An 18,604-nucleotide genomic window follows, 5' to 3' on the forward strand; every position below is an offset into this window, starting at 1 on the left:
ATGGCTTTTACAGGTAAACCAAATACTGCCTCCAGTTACTTTAGGCAGAAAAGATGCATGAGGATATCAAAACAAGAAATCTGCTTGAAAATGTACCAGACAAAAACAGATTTCCCTGCAGTTAAAATGTGAAGGCAAACAAGCCCAAAGTTTGTTCTGCTGTGGAGTTCTTCCTCATTAGCAAACCGGAAACTCAAGTCATTCAAAAAGAAAAGAGCAAGTAGAAGATTTGCTGCAATATGGTGTGTGAGGTGTCACTCTGAAGAACAGAGACACACTTTAGCAGTCTGTTGCTTTCCTCATATTAAAACTGCAGCAAGGATGATAAAACACGTATGGTCTCTGTGTGAAGTGATCTCTACTCGTGCAATGAAATTATGTTTTACTGTCCGAGCTGGCTTTTTGTAGCATGCTGTAAGCATGTCTCCAGTTGGACTTGCACGTGTGAACGGTCAGTGCAATTTTAAATAAATAAAATATCTTGACTGCTAGAAGTTTGTCTGCGGTCTTCAAGGTCATCCTCCTCCCGTGGCGGTCCTTCTGTCTCCTCAGCACAGCGGCTCAGGGCCTCATTACTGCTCACTTTATCTCTGGAGAGTCAAAGGGAACCTCTCACTCACTGCCTCGATCAGTCTCTGCTTCATATAAGCACACACACCCACCCACACATATCTATCCATCACACCACCACCATAACTGATGTCAGATTCTTACACAGCGTTTGTATATTTGCTCCGTTCTTTTCTTTCTCTTTTTCTCTTTTGCCTTTAGTCCATTATTTATTCAACTGGGAGTTCTTTATCTCTTTAGCTCGTCCTCGTCAGGGCAGAAAGCTCCTGATTTATACATAATTAAAGCTCATTTAACTGACATGCTGTACATGTTGTATTCATAACAAAACTGTTGCCAATAGAACAAAAGCTGTTCCGGGGTCAAACCAAACCCTGATGAAATAGAGACACACTAACAGAAACAGCTTTTTCACCCCCATTAATGATCCAATTTAGTTGATATGCTGTTCATAAAACAGATCACAGGTCACTGCTAACCCTTTTATCCATAGGCTACAATATGCAAATTAACAATCTTATTTGTCTGTCGATTTATACCACTCATAAACATATGTCCTGTCTTATACAACTAGTCTGCAACTAATGATGGTAGCTTAGCTACAAACAGTAAAAAGCAGTAAACTGGCTTTGATTCAAATATCACTGAAGTTTGTCTGGGCCCCATGAGACTTTCTCTGCCACCAGACACATACAATACGTACTGTGTTCACATGACCAAAACTTCAATGTGCCAGAGAAAAAAAAAAAAGACAACAAGGTAGTAACACTGAGCCAATAACTCAGTCCCCAAGCTGCAGAAGTTTGGGCTGGAATGAAACAGTCTCTCATGGCAGACACCAGCACAGACTCGGCGAGAACGGGAGAGGAGGTGCAGACGAAAACAAAAAGGAACAAATAAAAAAAAGTGTGGGTGTGAACAGAAGATCGGAGCATGAGGGGAAAAAGAAGTCTATAAATTGTATCCCAGTGCAGGGCTACAGGGAGGGTGTAGCAGTCTGATGAATAGAGCCATCAGCCTAAGCAGAGGCTACAGAGCAGCCTGCCATCTGCTTACCCATTACTAGAATGGAGTGTATGGTGGTCTATTCTCATCTGCAGGCCCACTGGCATCACTGGCAATCAAGAACATGTCTTGTGTGTGTGGGTATGTGTGTTGTAAACTCCAAACAGGATGAGATGTCCTCCTTGTCATTACCATAACCACATGTTCACGGTCTCCTCAGTTGTATTTTTAATTTGTGTGGGTTAATGCATTTGTCAAGTGCTTAACTTGTATTTCGCAAGTGTGTGTGTGTGTGTGTGTGTGGACATGTAAGGAGGCAAGGCTAGGCCTCAGAGAAGAGTTACAGCAGCATGGCAGAGGCTTCACACCTCATTGGCAAGCACGGAGAGCCAATCACCGCCAGCAGATCCACCCCTCAGGCTGCCGCGCTACTCTTTGGCATCCTGGATGATGAGAGCAATGAAGAAGCAAACAAAGAACAAGAAAAGATTAATAAACAGAAAAAGCAGAGTGAGATTTAAAAAAGAAAAAAGCAGAGAGAGAGAGAGAGAGTGATTGTGTGGAGAGGCACAAAGAGACGCACAGACGGCCACGGAGGGATTGTGGAGAAAACGTAAAAGGGAAAGATTTCCCTTTTTTTTTTTTTTTTTGAGGTCATTAAATTGAATGTGATTTGTCATCATTGTGGAGGATGTTGTCTTTTGTATTGCAGAGTTGAGTGCATTCTGCTGTTTTTTTCTGTAGAGAAGAGAAGCAATATAGGACCAAAACACCATGAAAGCATCAAAATGAAATTGTAGTTTCTTCCTAATCGCTTTTTACAGTCGATGCAACAAAGTTTGGCTGTATGGACGGAGCACTTATAGAGGTTATATTGTGCTTTTTGTGTCCTGATGTTACATATATAGTTTTGTGAAGTTGGACGCCCATGTTACACTTTACTTTACAACAACAGCACAACTTTTGGCTAAGTTGTGGCTGCATGATGGTGCTTTTTATTACTTGTAAGTGATCCACGGTAGCCTTGGAAAGGTTAGTGCAAAGTGAATTACAACAGTTTTACTTTTACTTCCATCTCAAAACAGATTGCGAACGGGTTTAACAATATTTCTGACCTGTTCTAAACAAAAAGAAACCTAACTATCTACATTCAGCTCAGGATTCAAAGCCTGGTTTGAGAAACATCTAATTTGTGAAAGGTCGGATTAACAGGAGAGGAAAGAGAACCAAAGCTATCCAAACAGTGAAAAGGTAAGAGGGAAAACCAAGGCTGATCCAGAGACAGAAGTAAGAAATCATTTCTTCTGAAGCTCGTCTCTTCCACAGCAGGTGATGTGGAAGAGACGCGAATGGTCTGGAACAAAATCTTGATTATTAGATGCAAGGTTAGAAAAATAGGTTGCGCTGGAATTAAAGTCACAAATGCACTGTTGGAGGGAAAGTAATAACAAGATATTCTTGTGGTGGATAGTAAATTCATAGGTAAGGGATATTAATGACGTTACCAATCCATTAAGTTCATCGCAGCCAGTCAGATTGGCCTGGATGCCATTTTGATAATGAGATTAGTTGACTGAATTTTTACCACACTCCTTCCATTAAAGGGAAGTGGTTTCACTGCTGATGCCGTCTCGGGATGAGGCTGCACTACCCCGACTTTAGCGCACATTTCCTGCACTGCGCATGTCTTGTCTTTATCTTCTCAGTGTTTTGTTCTACTGTGAAAAGATGGTCTCCTGGCATCTCCCAGGTCTGAGTCAAATTGGCGATTAAAAAGAAGACAGACCTCTCATCCATGTCTGACAGCAACTGTTGGGTGCCTAATGTCTTCCTACACATGCTCTTAACTACCTTAAAGAGGAGCGAGGTATATATATATATACATATATGTATACATGTTATGTCCACATGTATCAATGGGGGGAAACTACCAAATAATTGTAGATACATAAATCACTACATGAAACCTTTCCCATATTCAAATTGAAACTCAATTATTTCTATTTCTTAGTTTGATTGCAAAGTAAATATCCTTAAAAACTGTGGAATGGAAATCAAACTAAGAACAGGTAACCTACAATCATTTGAATGATTCAAAAGGTCACATGATTTTGATAAACAAATATCCTGAAATGAGGTTTGTGTTTTGCACCAAGTTATTTTCCAACCCGAGACCCCTCTGAGAACTCTGGCCCAGTCTGAACACCGCCTGATGCCGACGTGCCAGCTTCACTTCATCAGTCGCAAGCTGCTCCGTGCTCAAGGACATCTCAGCCGCAGTATTTAAAGTCACAATGAAACAGAATAAAATATGTTTTGTATGTTCATTCCATCCAACATGTGCTTCTTTACATCAAAATCTCATTACTAGCTGATAAATTGAAGATTTTAGCGGTGGCTTCAGGGGGCGTGTATCCAGCTAATATAGCACTACATTCATTTTGCATTCTTCCAGTTTTACATTATGTCCTCCCCTAATAGACCATTTCTGTGGAAATGCATCAACTAAAAACTAGAAAAATCATCTTTCTTTGGAGCTTTAAAAGAAAATGCAGCCGCGACCCCTCATATAAAGCTGAGTATTGTTTTCAAAGTATGACAACTAAAAAAGGTTGCCGAGCTTGTGGTGGAGGCCTGGAGGAAAACATAACATGTTTAGATCTCATGATTCTATAATCATGCTGTAATTATATTAAAGGGGATATAATCTCATCACCGACAGAATACACGGTTAAATCCCTCATGTTGCCTCTGAGATACTGGGTCAAAGAGTGCAAGGAAAAAAAAACAAGTGGGAACAAGATGGGGACAAAAAATAGGGCTGCTCTGTGGAGAAACACCTGCCATGAACTCCAAGGTCCATTATCCCCAACCTTTAGAAAACCCCTCTAACACCCATACAGACACACAGACCAACCCCACGTATAATAGAAGTCATCCCCTGGCCCCTCTGAGACTCCAGAAGTCAAAAAGCAAAAGGCCAGCTGACTGACAGACAGAGGGGGATTAGTCACAATGAATAACACGCCTGCATGCGCACACACACACACACACACACACACACACACTACCTCTCTCGCTCTGTCCACCACACACACTTTCTCCTTCTGATGCTGAATTAAGATACTGTCTCTTCTGCAATTGCTCGCCTCCACATCAAACCCAGACTTTGGCCCGTCATACTCAGATGTGAAGGTGTTACACACACACACACAAACACACAAACACACACACACACACACACACACAGTGCATCTAATAAAAGTGTGGCTATCTGCATTACTTCCTCACCCACGCACACACCAGTCAAAAACACACATAAATGCATAGTGTTTGTCGAGCTAGTTAAACCCAACCTGGAGTCTAGCAGCGTGCAGACCGGATGGAGAGACTGTGTCCTCCAAGGCAACAACAGACGTAGAAAGACAGAGAGAAGTGAAGAAACCACAAGAGAAGAGGGAAAAAGAGAGAATAAAGAAGACGCAGGGATCATTGCTCTTTCCACTGCACCATTACAACGCACACAGGATTCATAGAACAGAAGTATCTAAAGAAAGACAGAAAAACAGAGGGAAAAATAAATGAGAAAATCCGAACATCTGGGACGATCGTTTCCCCTGCGGTTCAGACCCCCTCACTAGAGCTCATTCACTCCATTTGGCAAAATGTCGTTGTGACAACATGAGGGCTGTGTATCCATCAAAGATGTACAATGCTTGCTGTAATTAACATAACACGCATACACCAGCACACACACACACACACACACACTCAAGAGACCACTGAATATTTATGGAGAAAAGTTCGACAACAGTTCCTGCAACGTTTCGTCTTTTATTACCTCTGATCAGACGCTGTCACAAGTGCTGCTGCTGGCTGGATACTCAACATGATGATTGTTTTATTATTAACACAAACTTACACAAACAGATGCAAAGAAGACACAGATGGATCCGTGTGTATGTGCACAGGAGAGACGCACTGGGAGCTGAACAAAACACAACTGACTTTATAAATATAGACTTATATTTGACAAGGTGTTACAGTGAGTGTACATGGGTAAAAGTGGTTTGTGACAGAGGTGGCTGGCTTTCCTAAGGTGGTTTATTGTCCTGTTGACACCCCAAGGTCACTGGGTGATGGGTGCCATTGGTCTATGCTGTGATGCCAAAATGGCGGACAGTACCGCCGCCTCTCTGCCACTCTCACAGGAGAGATAGACAAAGGGTAAAGGAGGATGGGAAGGAGATAAGAATCGTGGAAACGGGTGTCTCTTTCACGCTCAGGATGCTGCGTTTGGTGCCTCTAGTTCGGTTCGATTCAGTTCTCCACAGGGTTTTGAGGGTGTGTGTCTTGGTGCTGACTCATTCCTCTCTTCTTCCACTCTGGTTTGGTCTGTCAGTCGGTCGATAATCAGTAATCCCACACAAATAAACTCTTCATTGCTCCCTCTCTTCCTTAACCTCCGGTTCTCAACTTGTTCTGCAGACAAAAACCGAGAGCCGAGTGCATTAGAGGGATGAAGAAGCAAATAACAACAACAGCAACAACAAAAGAAAATACATCAGAAACAGACAAACAGAAGAGGAAGATATTATGTCACACAGGATAGACGAGGCAGAGGGGAGAAAGGCCTGAGAGTACAATAAAAGGGAAGAGGTTGGAGTAGGTTCAAGCAGTAGAGAAAGGACCCGAGGGCAGTGGATTCCATGTTAGCGATAAGTGCAGCCACAAATCCCCAACACTCCCTGTCAATAATCATTTGAACCGGCCAATTGCAGCTGATGCCACTGGATGAAAACTGTCTACGAGAAGATGAGAAAAGAGGGAGGGGGGAAAAAAACACTGGGTACAAGGAGGGGAATAAGTTACGAAAGCAAAAATGTAGAAAAATCTAGTTTGAGTTGATAACAGTAAATATAGTTAATAACAGAGTTGTGGATCGAATACGTTCATGTGAGTAGCATTTCATTTCTCAAAAGGAGTTTATTTTCCACACTATTGATCAGACCGTAAAATGATAATCAATAAAAAAACAGCTGCTTCTACTGCAGATTTAAAAAATATACACTTAAGGGATGTATACAGTTTTTTTTACGTCTTGGATATATTTTTTTTTGTAGTTCTGGCTGTCATCATTTCTATTTGTTATCCTAACACTATCTAGAGCACCAAGGTAACTGCTCAGATCTGGGAACAACAAATTCCAGTGGGGCAAAAAATATCAGAAATGCACCAACTCAAATCACATGTGCAGATACTGATCTTAATAAATGTTCCCTGTGGAGGCTTCATGTAAACAGAGAAATATGTTTATATTCAGTGTTTGTCACCAAATTGCATGTATCCCAGAAGTCTATCAATTGATTAGTGTAAAACCAATGTGTGCATATGCATCCTTCAAGAACACTTAAGAACAATATTGATTCAAATAAGGTCTGTATTATAGATGATGGGACATCTGTGCGAGCCTGCTGCAACAAAACATCCTCCGAAATCACAAACAGGGATCTAGCTTGGTCCTTTGAGAGTAAAATGGAGATGGAAGGGTCAGTCTAAAAAATGAAGTGGAGAGGCAAAAGATAGGGAGCAAGAGGCGGTCATGCGGCAAGAATATGGAATGAGGAGGCGAGCAGTGGATGGAGAGATCGGCCTCCATGATAAAGTCTTATTCATAGAAGGAGAGGCAGAGAGAAAGAGAGACTTTATCTGTCCTTCAACCGCCTCTTCTTCACTGTTTGCTATCTAGACCTGTTAAGTGGTGAATGCATTAGAAATGTGACAAGGGATGAAGGGATAGTGGATGGAGGGAGTGAAGGAGGGATGGCGGCAGGGCACAGAGGGCACAAAGGAGAGCAAAAGTGGGTCTAAATGTTATCGCTGACTGTGCTGATAAGAGCTCTAATTATCAGTGACAAAGGCCAGGTGGCTGACAATCCTTCTGTCTCAGCTGATTCCACATGAGGAGTCAGTTTTGTCAAACTAGGATCTGGGGGAGGGTTTTGTTTTCATCCTCAGTGAGACGGCCTCCTGGGCCTACCTAGACCCATAGTGCAGCCGCCTTGAGTGGAATTTCAAATTTGAAGGGGAAGGACGTAGAAGGGGAAAGAGATTTGGCTTTTTGCTATCAGGTGTCTTTGACAGGGACAGCAAGAAGATGAGACAGATATTTGGAATAGAGGGTGTGTTTGGATCTTTTGACCTTCAGAGGTCAAAGTCACGTCCTTTAACATTTCTTCTCGGTGCAGCTTCCTGCTCGGCTCTGATAAAGCTGTGTAAACATCCTAATCATCAAGCTGCATCAACTCATATCAATCCTCCTTCATTCCTTCCCCAGTTTTGTCGGCTGTGTAATTCTGCATATTATTCCTTTACAGCCTTATCACAGAACTGTTTCTTTTGCACCTAATGATTTTAAAAGCAAGTCTTATCCAGATAAGCACAGATGAACAGGAGTGTGCCGTGATTGCTGCAGGGTGATAAACACAAGCGGATTACCATATCGTCTCAGGCTTGCTTCCAAACAATTTACAAGATCATAACAGGATCCGGACTGTGAACATACCCTTGCTGAATCTCGACGAGGCTACAGGTAGCTCTCTTAAACGCACACACAGAAATCCACGCGATGAATAAAACATTGTGCAATTTACATGATGTATAGCTTAAAAATCTGCCTGCATCTGACTTTTAGATGTAATACTAATACCCATGAGAGTGAGTGGGAAACACAAAACTCAGTTTTCTTCATTTCCGGCAAAACAATGCAATTGTAAAAAAATCTAATAGAAAAGCTCTATGAATGTAAATTGAGTCTTTCTGAAGCAAATGGATGTTACATATTGCAAAGTGAGAGGGGGGGGGGAAATCAAGTTAATATCAACCTGGGTGACATTACTCTTACCATACAGTGTGTGACCGCATGAGACTGAGGGCGAGGAAACATTTGCACTTGGCAATGAAAGTAGCAACGGCTACTCCCTTGGTCTTATTACATTAAAACACACACAGAGACAGCTGGTGGAACGCCAGTGTCAGCAGGTATTATGGAAATAGGCCGCAAGGTTTAAACTAGATATTTAGAGTAAGCTTTATTCAGGCGCCAGTAGCCCAGTGGAAATCATATTCGTCTGGCTAAAAGCAAGGAGCCAGCACATGTAAATGGACGCTAGTATGTATGCGTGTATGGTGTATATATTATATTAACTGGTTTAGACATTTAAAAAGGGAATGGCCACAGAAATCAGTGAGCGAAATGACGTAGGCTATAGCCAACATACAGGGAGCTACTTTATAATACACACTGATTAAGCTGAAAGCTACACTACAGGATTTGGAAGCATTACAACTTACACATCATCTGTCCATGACGGTGTATGCGCATACTTGTCATTCTTGAGAGGGAGAAAAATGAATTATCTTGGAGGTTGTTTTAAGAATTCAAGTTCAGGTTTCACGCATTTGTTTTCCGTGTACAGTAAATAAAAAGTCAAATGCTCATTCTTTTCACTTAACGAGCATGCAACACAAACATACATCACTTTCTTATCAGATGCTAGTGCTGTGTGCAAAATTATACTCAAAATGAATGGCTTAGTTCACTGAATACGTACCTGTTTGGCATTGTTGACACACTGTAGGTAAAGGGAAGCTATGTTGGAGCAGTGAAGGGTTTTTCCAACATTCTCTTTGTAGCATGCCAGGATCTGGCCCTGCAGGTCAGCACACACAGGATATGTCTCATAGCGCCTGAAGGGGTGAAAAGGAGAGAGAAATAATGTCAAGGTGGGGGAAAACATGGTGTTAAAAAGGACGGGAAGAAGGGGCAGCAGAAAAAGTGTAAGGATTGAAGAGATATGGAGAGTGGATAAAAGTATAAAAACGTCTGAGTCATAAATATGTGAGTGAAAAAAAGAAAGAATCAAGAGGCAGAATTTGAGGACTGTGCATACAGATAGGCAACACAGAGAGACTGAAATTGAGAAGACAAGAATAGAAATAAGGACTTATTGTTGGTTTGGAAAATGAGCATATTGACAGTCATTTTTATCTGAAGAGAGCTCCCGCATTATCACAGCACACTGAGCTATACTGCAACAACAATGTGTGTACATGGCTGCCTTTTCTATTGCTACTGTCCTTGCCGTCCACAACACCTTAAGCAAAACTCAACATCACTGTATCTGCACGGTGGAAGATCAAAAGTCAATCTAGCCTCCACACTCCGCTGTGGCAGTGAATGCATTGTAACATGCCGGCAGAGGCCAGAGGGTTTTCTGAAAATGGATAATAAGAAGTGTCAAATAAAGCTTGCAATAATGGCTTCAGCCCCTAAAAAGGAAGATCCATCAGTGTCACGGGACTGCATGGAAGAGAAGCCAACTCTGCAGATCAATGGGTACTGCAGAGCGAAACAAGACGAGAGCGCTGGTTTAATCTAGACGAGCAATAATCTTTAGTTGTTACAATGTGATGATGATAATGATGATTAGGTTAGAATTACCTGCAAGCTAAGTACACTTTGCTGTTTGCAGTTAGCCCCTCCTTCTGTGTCTTAGCGCTAAAATCCTTTTAAAAGGCCTCAGAGAAGAGAGCATTGATTACTCTACTGGACACTAAGGAATCCATACATTAATACAGAATGAATACCTGAAAGTGTTAACCATTTACAAACTGAGTTTCCCCTCGCACTGGTTTAAATCACACTCAAATCTGTCCTTAAGCTCCTCTACATCTTTACTGCTGCTGTCTCAGCTGCTGTGATCCTAATTCTAGCTCTTCTAATGACAGATGCTACGCTAAACTCCAGTGCTTTCACTAGATGTATACAAGAGTATGATCCTTTAGCCAACGTAAGCAGTGGGACGTACCACCAGCACTGATGCCTCGCCCGATGTTAACTGCTTTTGTCCCGTCTCTTCACACACCCCATAAAAATCCATAATGACGACACATGCCCATGTGAGGGCTATTATGTTAATGGCGGTGTCATCGTTTTGTTCACACCAGTGCTCAGGACACTCCATCTGCCCCACTAAACACGCTTTGCATGTGTGTGAAAGAGAAAAAAGATTTTGCCCGTCAGCAACTCTGGAGATCTCAAAGGAATATTGGGGAGTGAAGCAGAGCCCCTTTTGTCAGAATTGGATGTTTGATTTGCTCCCTGGAGTGAGAAATTATCCCCCACTGGTTACAAAGCAGGGGATTGATCGCATGGGTCATTACACAGGGTGCAATGCAGCAGGAACCCAGTGCAGTGAAGATGTGTGCAGGACTACATGGTCATATTTGTTTTGGATGCCAGAAAAATCTATAGTCCTTGTATGTGCAGGTCAGTCAACAACGGGAGAGGTGCTCTCCACATGTTCAACAACTTAAACACTACTCTGAATAATCAACACACATTGTCTTTGCTCAGTTGCCACAACAGGCAAGAAATACAAGTATATACAATACAATTCAATTTTATTAGAATTAAAACATGAGATTGGGACACTATCACACTAACTGACTTTGTTGGCAAACATTGCATGAAAAGATTGATACCAGTCTGTATATATATATATATATATATATATATATTTATATGTTTGTGTGTGTGTGTGTGTGCAGTATATATGAAGTCAAAGCCAGCAGCCACTTAGCATAGCTTAGCACAAAGACTGGAAGCAAGAGCCAGCCTGGCAATGGTTCAAACTTCGTCTGGTAGTCACTGGAGACTGGAGAATTTCTAGTCTATGCCAAGAAACAGTCTGACACGTGACCTTTTTTACACTTTATTTATGCTGAGGGTTACATGTGTTAATTAGTGAGCTTTGTACATTAGGTGCAATAGGCTCACTGTTTCCCCTGCATCCAGTGTTTGAGCTAAACCAAGCGGCTGCTGCCTGTAATCTCTATATCTACTGTATAGACAAGGGAGATGTGCCATTTTCTCCACTAACTCCCTGCAAAAGAAGATAAGTTTCCTTCAAAATTGAGTTGATCCCAGGATAGGTCTATGCCTTGAACAAGCCCTGACATTTCCCACTCTGTGAGCAGACTGGAACATGATGATGCTGGGTTTGGAGAAGGTTCTGTATTTGTGGACCCATAAGGGATAAATTCAGTCATTTGCTGGGAGGCATGACAAGGCCATTGCTTTGCGTCAGGGTATTGAACAATGACAGCAGTGCAAGCAGAAATTGCTGCCATCCTATGGATCCTGGCTCTCATTTATTACACCGCCTATGGGCATCTCGAAGGATGAGAGGAGCCACATACACCCACTAATTACTTTCTTAAGCGTTAGCGTTAATGCCAGGTGCATCCTGCTGATACAAACCACAGTGTTTATCACCACTAATGGCCTCTGAGAGAGAGAGAGAGAAAGGAGGACAGAGGAAGGGAGGGAGAGCGAGAGAGAGGATGAGGGGTGGATATAAATGAAGATGATTTCTTGATGAGAAACTAGACAGTAGTACTTCTATTTTTGCTTGCCCTCATGTTCTGTGTGGGGAAAGGGCTGAGACAGTGGCGGAGTTAATCATGGAGACAATAACACTGTCACACACTGTCTGTGGCGGCACACTGCATCCTCTATCATCTATCATTAAGATTAACATTAAGTTCCTGCCACCAACCACACGGAGCTGGTAGGAAAAGACCACAACCTTCCCTCCCTCCTCTTCACTTTTACATTAGGTGTCCTCATATCATTTACAACAGTAAGACTGCTATAGTGCTGTGTAGGATGGAGCAGATGCAAATAAGACAAATAACTGAGACATTCATTATTAAGCTATAAACCTTAACAACTGGAAGAACCACTTGAAGACGGATTCTTTGTGTTCTGTGTATGAAACTTTGCATCTTTTCCTATTCAATAATAAAGCTTGTTGTTTTTCAAGTCCATTTCCAGCCCTGTCATAGAAATACGCTAAAAGTACCAGGAGCTATATGCTGCACAGTAAACGCAGCGTAAATCCTTCTACTCCGAGAGTCATTGGGTAGAATTAGAAATATACTTACAAAGAATCATCCAGTACAGTAGCTTTAAAGCATTTTGACATTTTGGCATTGATAGTCCTGATTTGTCTGATTGTGCTTTTTCTTTTAATGAAGCAATATCTACATGTGACCTCTCATCACATGCACCCACACTTCAATTTCACACAGGTATGTGAAGCATGCCCATGGGTTGGAGGCATTTCAAATGAACAGTGATTTTCCCTTTTCTCACTGTGTAATTTGAATGATTTTTAGAGGGCAGGACATGTTAAAAAAGCAACTATTAGAAATTTCTGCTTTTATCTGTTGATCTCATATTCACTCTGGGACCCCATCTGGGTACTGTAACACTTCTGTTCTTTATACAACACTGTCAGATAAACACACACACACTTCAGTTAACAATGCATAATGAGAGAAATGTTACAGTCAGTGTCTACACATGTGAATCAAAAGATGATTCTACAAGTTATAGAACCAGACGTTCATTAAAATGCTCCAAAATGCCTGCGCTTTCTCTCTCTCTTTCTTTTTTTAACTATCACCTCTTTATACTTCCTTCAATTCCCAGATGTTTGTGGGATATTTAATAAAAGTCCATGTGGAAGCAGAACCTAAAACAAACAGACACATCTAACCAGATGCATTAGGTTATTTATTTGAGTGTGTGTGTGAGTGGGAGTAAGGGACAGAAAGGGAGAGAATGAGAAAATGTGCATGCTGCTCCCCTGCACCCCAGAGACAGTAAATCCAAACAGTCATATAGGGGTCTCGCTTCATGCCATCAGTAGCAGTAAAGGTCTCTTCTTAACGCCTCATCCAACCCAACCCCCAACCTACACAAACCAAGTCCATATTGCTATGATCCACTGACAGAGGGAGGGATGAAACGGAGGGTTGGTTTAGATATCTATATCACAGCTTCACAGCTCTGTGTCATAAATCACACAGCGGAGACAGGGAAAGACAGAGTGGAAAAAAAGGAAAGTGGACAGAGGAGGAGAGGGGAGGCACTCCATTGAGAAAATAGGCTTTATTAGACAAACAGAGACAGAGAGGGCCGAGATGTGTTTGTGAGACAGAGCACAGAAAAGAAATCACAGAAAAAAGTTGTGTCACTGGAGAAATGATATAAGAGGTAAGAGAAAGATATGAGAGAGGTTTAGGACTAGAAGAGAAACCTGTGAAGCGCTCTCTTTTCACTTCCTTTGCAAAGTTTTCCCTTTAGGAGAGAACAGAAAACGAGGTTGAGAGGAAGGGCAGAAACGATATGAGAGGGTGAATGTGTCCCATTTAACATGTAATAAAAGAGAACAGATTACCTGCTCGCTCCCTCTCACTGTCCGTCTCCCTCCTCAAGGTGTCCCTATATCATTTAATACAATCCCTTCTTTGAAGCCTTCCGCTGCAGCAGTCAGCACATTTCCATGGATAGGACATATTCTGAGGGGTTTATGGCTACAGCTTCATATTTTAAGAACTTATTGACTGCAAGCACAAGAGAACGCATTGAGATCGATATTGAGATTTACATACAATATGCGTATTATGCCAATAGTGTGTGGAGTGCTATTAGTCCATCTTTCAAACCAACATATATTGACCATGACTACCATCTGCTGTAACAGTGTAGAGCTGTCCACTAAAATAACATTCATAGATCTCTGTTAAGAACTGAACGTGCTTCAATAGTTCAACAAAGTGCCAGTCACATCTGGAAACATGTATGCTCATCTTTCATAATTTGATATTCATTACAACTCTGAAGAAAGACAAGAGAAAACCACCAACACAGACGCCTGGGGTTTGGATGCATACACACAAACACAGAGACTTTAGACACAGGGCCACATGACAACTAATGGTGTTATCATTCCTTTATGGTTAAAAATCACTTGACCACAAACAAGCAGTAGTCATATTATGGTCTGATTTAGCCAGCTGTCATACACGTTGCCAGAAATCCTCTTACTGCACATCTAACTGCTTTCTTTGTCTGTAAAAACAATGCATTCTGCATCTCCATCGACAGTATGGATTACTCCAGTCTACCATCAGATTGAGTTCCCAATCACCACATTGTCTATTTATCATCATTTGGGTCCACTTAGGGGTTAATAGGGTTAAGGGGCGGGTGCCGGTTTCCCTTTAAAAAGCCCTCATGTTCTCTCTAGTTAAAGCAGGCGTCAGGACCGAGGGGGGTAAATAAATACAAATGATCCAGTTAAGGAGAAAAATGACACACATTTCGCTCACGCTGCTTTTTAAAAGCAGACCTGAGTGACCCCCTGCAGTGAAATCCATCAGCATGGATAAGAGGCTGAACGAGAGAGAGAAAGAGAGAGAGAGAGAAAATGAGAGAGAGAGGACAGAGAGTGTGATGGGTAGAGAGAGCGAGCGTGAGAGACAGAATCAAGAAAGCGTCAGGGACAAAAGACTGTCAAAGAACGCTAAGAGATAATGTATGAGCGAGTGAGGAAGGCAAAAGCAGACAATAACAAAGATGGAGTGAGTGAGAGACATTTAAATTAAGACAGAAAACTCGGCTCCTAAGTGAGCAGTGATGGAATCAAAGTAGTGAGAAGAAAAAGAAAGAGAGCGTATGTGTCTGGCCTCAAACAGAAGAGTGCTCCAGATATTTAACACAGTGCTGAAATCCTGGGCTGAAATATGTTGACTGCTTCAGGTGTTCTTCTTTAAGAAGCACACCATAACATTACTGTAGAGCTTCGTGTAAATATGCAGGAGATACATATCCAGGAAATGCTACATGTCACTTTAGTGTTCCATCATTCATGTCACCGTACACTTAGTATATGGGAGGAAAAAACACAAACAAATAACACTGAAAAGCAATAAAAGCTGAGTGGCTTTCTCAACCATTTCCAAAGTCACTAAATCATCCACTAAAAGGTGTGCATTGTGTGTCTATGTGTGCGCCCACGCAGGTCCCTTGAATTCTGTGTGCTTTTTACAGCCAGCACTGCAAAGCTCTTAAGGCCAAAAGAAGAGCTTTTAAAGCAGTTATTGACTTTTGTCTCCTCAGCTGACCACCATCTTGTATCTGTGCCCTGGTTGCCTAGCTACGGGATTGTGGTTCACCTTTACCTGACAGAAGGGTCAAAGCGCTACTCAGTCCCTCACCTTGCTGACCACTTCACAGACAAATACCCTTCCAGCAACACATCAAGTGCTTGGCAATAAGTTGCCTGCTAAATTAGTTCCTGTCATTTTTGGTAATTGCTTGGCACAATTAAACGTTAATAAATCATGACTTAATTAATTTTGGGGTATATTATAAATTAAGCATTGCTCCCTTAAACAAACAGGACCACTGCCAAGAAAATAGGAAGCCTCTACACCTTATTTACATTTTCTGGCAGCAGGAAACCTGCTAGATCCCCTTTAGCTTATTTATCTTTTTCAGATATGTGAAAGATAAAACAAATGCACAATGCAATAATCCTGCAATGCTACTGTATGTTGCAGGGGTTTTGTGTTAGATTGCATTAGGTTCCATGTGATTACTACATTTTGTGTCCAACCTTCTGACAAAATTAGTGGTTTGCAGAAAATTAAGTAAACTAGGTATTAAAGCTAAGTGACACTACTGGTGATAAACAGGACGGCAGTCTATGCTTACTGTAATTATACTGTAAACATAGACTACAGTACACAAAAGCAACTTCATTAATAAGGAGGTTGTTGGTAATGTCACACAATGCGTTAACAAAGAAGAACGCTGTAAGTAAAGCAAGTCTGCAGTTGGTGAATTTATGTATTGCTGAAAGTGTATAATGGTCTAAAAGACTTTCTACTTTCTCCCATATGGTATGACGGAGAAGACAGATTGTCAGGTATGGTCTCTTGACCGAGACAGTACAGCACACAAATGTTGAGAAGCAAAACAATGAATTCATTTACATTCAACAAGTTTTGTTCCACTCCTACTCGTTCCACCTTTGTGTGTGTACGCAGAGAGACAAAGAGAGGACTGTGGCTGCTGTTTTTGTCGACTGGATTAAATTTGAAAAAAATAAAAATAAAAAATTATTCAAAATAGCTAAAATATAAACAACAGAGAAAGGGAGTGAGTGTGTAGCCTGAGGGAGGAGAAGAGTGACAGAGAAGTGACAGACGAAAATGAGATTTTATTCTCTATGGCAAAGTGTACACACACTGACACACACATGCACACATACACACATACACAACTGTAAAAAAAAAAAAAAAAGAAAAGCCTCATAGCCTTTTCTGATCTTATGACAAATGTCACCATCAAGGCAGAAAACTTAGTCTCAGTTTGTCAGACTTCAGAAGGGCGATAGAGACATTACAGTTAATGTTCTCCATCCTTGCAGCATTACACAGTCTTATCAGATCCACCCATTCACCAATATGGGATGTCCGTGTCCCAACTCAATCCTGCAGGGACCCTGGACAGAAACAGAATGACTGGCTTCAACAAAGAAGCCCCAAACCCAACCAAAGGTTAGCACTGATGGGAGGGCTTAGCACTACGCCACCGTCCTTTCATTCCCCATTCCATCTTTTCACATAATCTCACATCTATCATTTTCTTCTATTGCTGTCAGCTCCCATTTCAAAGTAAAGCCCCGTTGGGTCACTGCAGCCTGTCGAGACATCTCTCACGCACACCTACACACACACACACACACACACACACACACTCACACACACACAGTGTTGATATCCACATGCAAATCTATGTACGTGAGCACACTCAAATGCATTCCTCTTCATATAGAAAAGCACACAGACATAAGCGCTCTTACATACATGTACTGCAGTAAAGGTCACACATTCTGAACTGGACAGTGTGATAATGCATCAGACTTGGATAAACAACTAGTGGTGAAAGTGGCAGCATATAAATCAGGTGCAGAGAGAGATAGCCTCCTTTCCACAGGCAACTGGGAACTCTTATCTGCAGTCAGTGTCACAGGGAGAATGAATAAACACTTTGGTCCTACGTGCATGCCTGTGTGTCTAACAAACGGTGTTATTACATTATCTACTACACGTTGCGTATTTTCACCTATACGTGGAAGAACTGTACAACAAATGGCTTTTGTCTAGCTGGGGTTGAAACCCTGCAGTTTATGACAGCAACAATTTCAGACTGAAATTGTAGTGACTTTTTTCCTTTCTCATATTGTGGGGAAAACTTTTTGAAGCATGATGTATTTTTTGTTTTTCTTTGCTTTATGGTATAAAATGCTCAATTTCAAAAAATGTAGCTGTGAGAAAGATTGAAAGTGTGAATGTGGATATGTGCAATTCTTAGGAAAATGGACAATATTCAATCAAGATTGATTTAACGTGACTCTTATTTAATGATAAACAAGTCTCCATTAAATAATATAACTTTATTAAAAGTATAAAACTCAAAAAAAGGGATCTGCATTTAGTAACCATGTGAAAAGGGGACTACTAAGGGAGGCCACCAAGACACCACTGACCACATTCAACTGTGTGACTTTCTTCCTTAACCAAGTGGCTACAGTAGTGATGATTTAGGTGACTTACTTTCTTTTTATTCTCATGTTTTTATTCTTAAATATATTTTTATAGCCATTCTCTGCGATGGTTTTCTGGTTATGTGTTTGTGCCACTGTATGTGCGTGGATGTAATGAGGTCACAGTGATGCAGTAGCGTTCTGGTTTGGAGAGCTCTATCATTCTCATATAGCTCTGGCGGGAATACTGCAGAACCGCGGGTAACACCTGTGCTGCACACCTACTCAAACAGCTACACACAACAACCCCCTCCCTTGAGTAACTATATCTTACTTTTTAATTTATTTCTTTTGACATTGAGAAGGGGATTCACCACACTGTACCACGGCCGCTGTATGAGGGGAACATGTACATGGACTGGATAAAATCACATATAATAATAGACCCGAAAAGGTGAAGCTGTTCCTGGCAGTAGAAATACAAATTCAAGAAGGTGATACAGGAATGACATATTCATCTCAGCGTAATTTCATTAAATCGTTTTTTGCTTGTTCCGATC

At 41.4% G+C, this 18,604-nt stretch overlaps 1 protein-coding gene across 1 annotated transcript in view; it reads right to left on the reverse strand.

Moving 5' to 3' along the window:
* Positions 1 to 5,389: 5,389 nt before the first annotated feature.
* Positions 5,390 to 18,604, reverse strand: part of chchd3a (coiled-coil-helix-coiled-coil-helix domain containing 3a) — a 53,996-nt gene continuing 40,781 nt past the window's right edge. Inside the window, exons 8-9 of the mRNA XM_026363748.1 lie at positions 9,189 to 9,324; positions 5,390 to 6,057 (exon numbers count right to left, since the gene is read on the reverse strand). Coding sequence (XP_026219533.1) covers positions 6,034 to 6,057; positions 9,189 to 9,324 — 160 coding nt within the window. The 3' untranslated portion in view covers positions 5,390 to 6,033. The remainder of the gene's footprint in view (positions 6,058 to 9,188; positions 9,325 to 18,604) is intronic.

This window comes from Anabas testudineus, chromosome 23 (assembly GCF_900324465.2).
Source record: "Anabas testudineus chromosome 23, fAnaTes1.2, whole genome shotgun sequence".
NCBI lineage: Eukaryota > Metazoa > Chordata > Actinopteri > Anabantiformes > Anabantidae > Anabas > Anabas testudineus.